The 2,958-nt window shown below is 37.6% G+C and overlaps 1 protein-coding gene across 1 annotated transcript; it reads right to left on the bottom strand.

Moving 5' to 3' along the window:
* Positions 1 to 270: 270 nt before the first annotated feature.
* Positions 271 to 1,623, bottom strand: LOC111365688. The gene is made up of 5 exons (XM_022986222.1): positions 1,409 to 1,623; positions 1,193 to 1,294; positions 1,034 to 1,144; positions 658 to 940; positions 271 to 615 (listed from the first exon to the last, which is right to left on the bottom strand). Exons 1-5 carry the CDS (start codon positions 1,621 to 1,623, stop codon positions 271 to 273), a joined length of 1,056 nt encoding a protein of 351 aa, XP_022841990.1.
* Positions 1,624 to 2,958: the final 1,335 nt, after the last annotated feature.

Consider the following 2,958-nt stretch of genomic DNA (forward strand, 5'->3'; position numbering starts at 1 on the left):
TAATTGTGATCCATAAATTATTTGTAAATATTTGTTGTCGATATAAAATTTGTAATTATTTTTATGATTATTTGTAACTATTTTTCGCAATTGTTTGTAATTATTCATGTAAATACTGTTTATTTCAATGTAAATATGAGCTGAAATCTGAATATTGATTATGCCGATGTAAATAATGTTTATTTTAATATAAATACGAGCTGAAATCTGAATATTGATAATGCGAATGTAAATACTATTTATTTCAGATCGACAACAACACACAATACTCTAACTGTCATTTAGAGAAACCTGACTTGTACAAAATTGGTGAGTATGTCCTACTGATTTGCACCTGCTACACCTATGCGGTCGACGAAATTCTTTAGTAGATGGTATTTTAAAAGTACTTGGACGTCCAAGATCACGTGGTTCAATGAGAGGTGGCGACAATGTATTGAATGGGCGAATATGATCGGCAACTTCCCACTCGGCTTCGTTTGGAAACTGAAATATGGTTTCAACATACGCAGCTCTCCAATTTTCAGCAATGTAATAAGGATAGTATAATGTTCTCGCTGTAAATCCTCGATACATAGCCACCGTAACTGCATGCTCACATGGAAAACTCTCAAACTGAAATTATTTACAAGTATATGTTCCACTAGTCAAATCTACCATGTATGTCGTATGATGTGCACATTCTACAAAGAAGCGCGACTCGTCTAGTGATTTGACATTTAACTTTCTCCTTGCTTCTGCAGCCTTGAAGAGCTTTACCTCTTTCGCCGGGGCTAGCATGCTTGTACAATTATGTGATTCCGCAAGTCGATCGTTAAACCACTGCTGCAATTTCGCACGGATAATCTCAATCAGTGTGAGAATTGGCAACTCTCGATCCCTCTTGAATAATGCATTAGAGACTCCGCGTTGTTTGACGTCATCATGTTGTATGGACGTCCTGAAAAATATGAGCGCGCCCAATGTTCAATCCCCATTTTTCGTTAGATAGTCCTATGTTGGAAATGATTTGCTTCATATTTCAACTATGTACCTATTATACTCTTCAATACTGTAAGCTTCAGTCACTCTCCTAATCAGTGAAACGATACTTTTGCCCCGATACCTGATCTTCAAGTTGCCTTGTATATGGTACATGCAATACCTATGTTATGCATCGGGAAAAACTTCAGCAATACCATTTATTATAGACTGTCCTTGATCGGTTACAAATGCAAGGTCCTCGACTTCCCCGATTACTTCCCTGAGCTTTGTGAAGAACCAATGCATCGACAGATCATTCTCGTTATCAACTCTGCCGAATGAAAAAGGGTAAATTTGGATGTTGACATCTTGACATGTAGCAATAATCAACTTGCCTTGGTATTTGGATTTCAGAGTTGTACTGTCGACTAGAATTAGGGGTCACATAGCATTTCGAAATCCCCGAATGTATTGTCCAAGAGCCATAAAGAAGAATTTGAAGCAGTTCTCGACCTCCATCTCAATAAAAAATGCCGAGCTAGGATTAGTTTTCTCCATATTATGGCAATACCTGGCCAATTTAGCATAGCTTTCCTCTGTCGAGCCCATTAAATTCTCCAACGCGCATTCCTTGGACTTCCAGGCCTTCTGGTAGCTCATGAATACTCCGTACTCTCAACAAACATTGTTAATGATGTCCGATGGTCTGTAAATTGTCTGTAGATCCTGATACTTGTGTATTATCTGTCGACTAATAAACCAAGTTCGGGCTTGCCTGTGATCATTGCGACAAACTCTCACTTCACAAGTATGTTCCCATGTATATTTACGAATTACAAAGCACTCATTCGTGGACATATTTGTCGCTCGCAAACGCCAACTGCAACTGTCATCTACGTATGATAGCGTCAACAATGACTTATTCGATTTTTTTCACTCTAAACTCGAAATTGTATTTCAGTGCAATTAGGTGTACGACTTCTTGCAAATCTTTCTTCGTTTCAAACAGTTGCTCGACATACAAATCCTCATTATTGGGAACCACACGTGAGGAGTTAGAGGACGGTCTACTCGTTCTAGCCCCCGAGGTCCCACCCCACTCATGTCTTTGCCGAGATAAAGCAATCAACTCCTTGTTCGTAAAAGTATTTGCATTTTTATTCTCGTTGTCACAAGCTGCGGAGGGGATTCTGTGTGCTACTGTCTTTGGAATAACCACATCATCTTCATGAGCTATCTTCACCGTATCCCAAAAATCATTAGCATTGTGATCCCCACCTCTCGAGTCTACTTGTTCATATTCGACGACATCCTTCCTTACTAAAGTCACGCAAAAAGGAGTTATGTGCTTATTGTTCAATTCAATTTGATAGTTCACTTCATCAACAGAAGAAACCCTTATAGGTGGAATCAGAACTGATGCACGCTCGCTGAATTTAAATTTCAATTCCATGTTGTACTGAGAAGGATCAACATTAACTTGTTCTGTAAATCATTATGAAGTTCTGCATACGATGTACCTGATGATATGAAAATTGCGATACTACCACGTTTAGCACTTGTTCATTTCCATGCCCATTGATCTCTTTCATCCAATTCGAAATCACCAAAGTAACAAATTGGGACTTATAACTATATCTGCATGTCGAAACAGAATTTATAATTACAAGAAAAATATCAAGAGCAAAAAAAAAACCCAAAAAAGGGGAAAAAAGAAAACAGTCAAACAAACAACTAGCCAAACAGTCCGTTAAACAGTCGGTTGTTTGACCGGCTGTTTGGGTTTAACAGCCGGTTAAACAGCCGAATCACCGGCATGTGATGGGCTATTAACACTTAACACCCTTCTGACAATATATACAGTTGAATTTTTTCTGGTCAAATGCTTAAAAAATTACAGATTTATGAATTTTTTTTTATCTATATTACCATTACATGTCGAAATATAATTTATAGATTTAAACGCACAATAATTTAACGAAAATAAGACTAAAT

The sequence above is a fragment of the Olea europaea genome, chromosome 17 (assembly GCF_002742605.1).
Source record: "Olea europaea var. sylvestris chromosome 17, O_europaea_v1, whole genome shotgun sequence".
In the NCBI taxonomy this organism is placed as follows: domain Eukaryota; kingdom Viridiplantae; phylum Streptophyta; class Magnoliopsida; order Lamiales; family Oleaceae; genus Olea; species Olea europaea.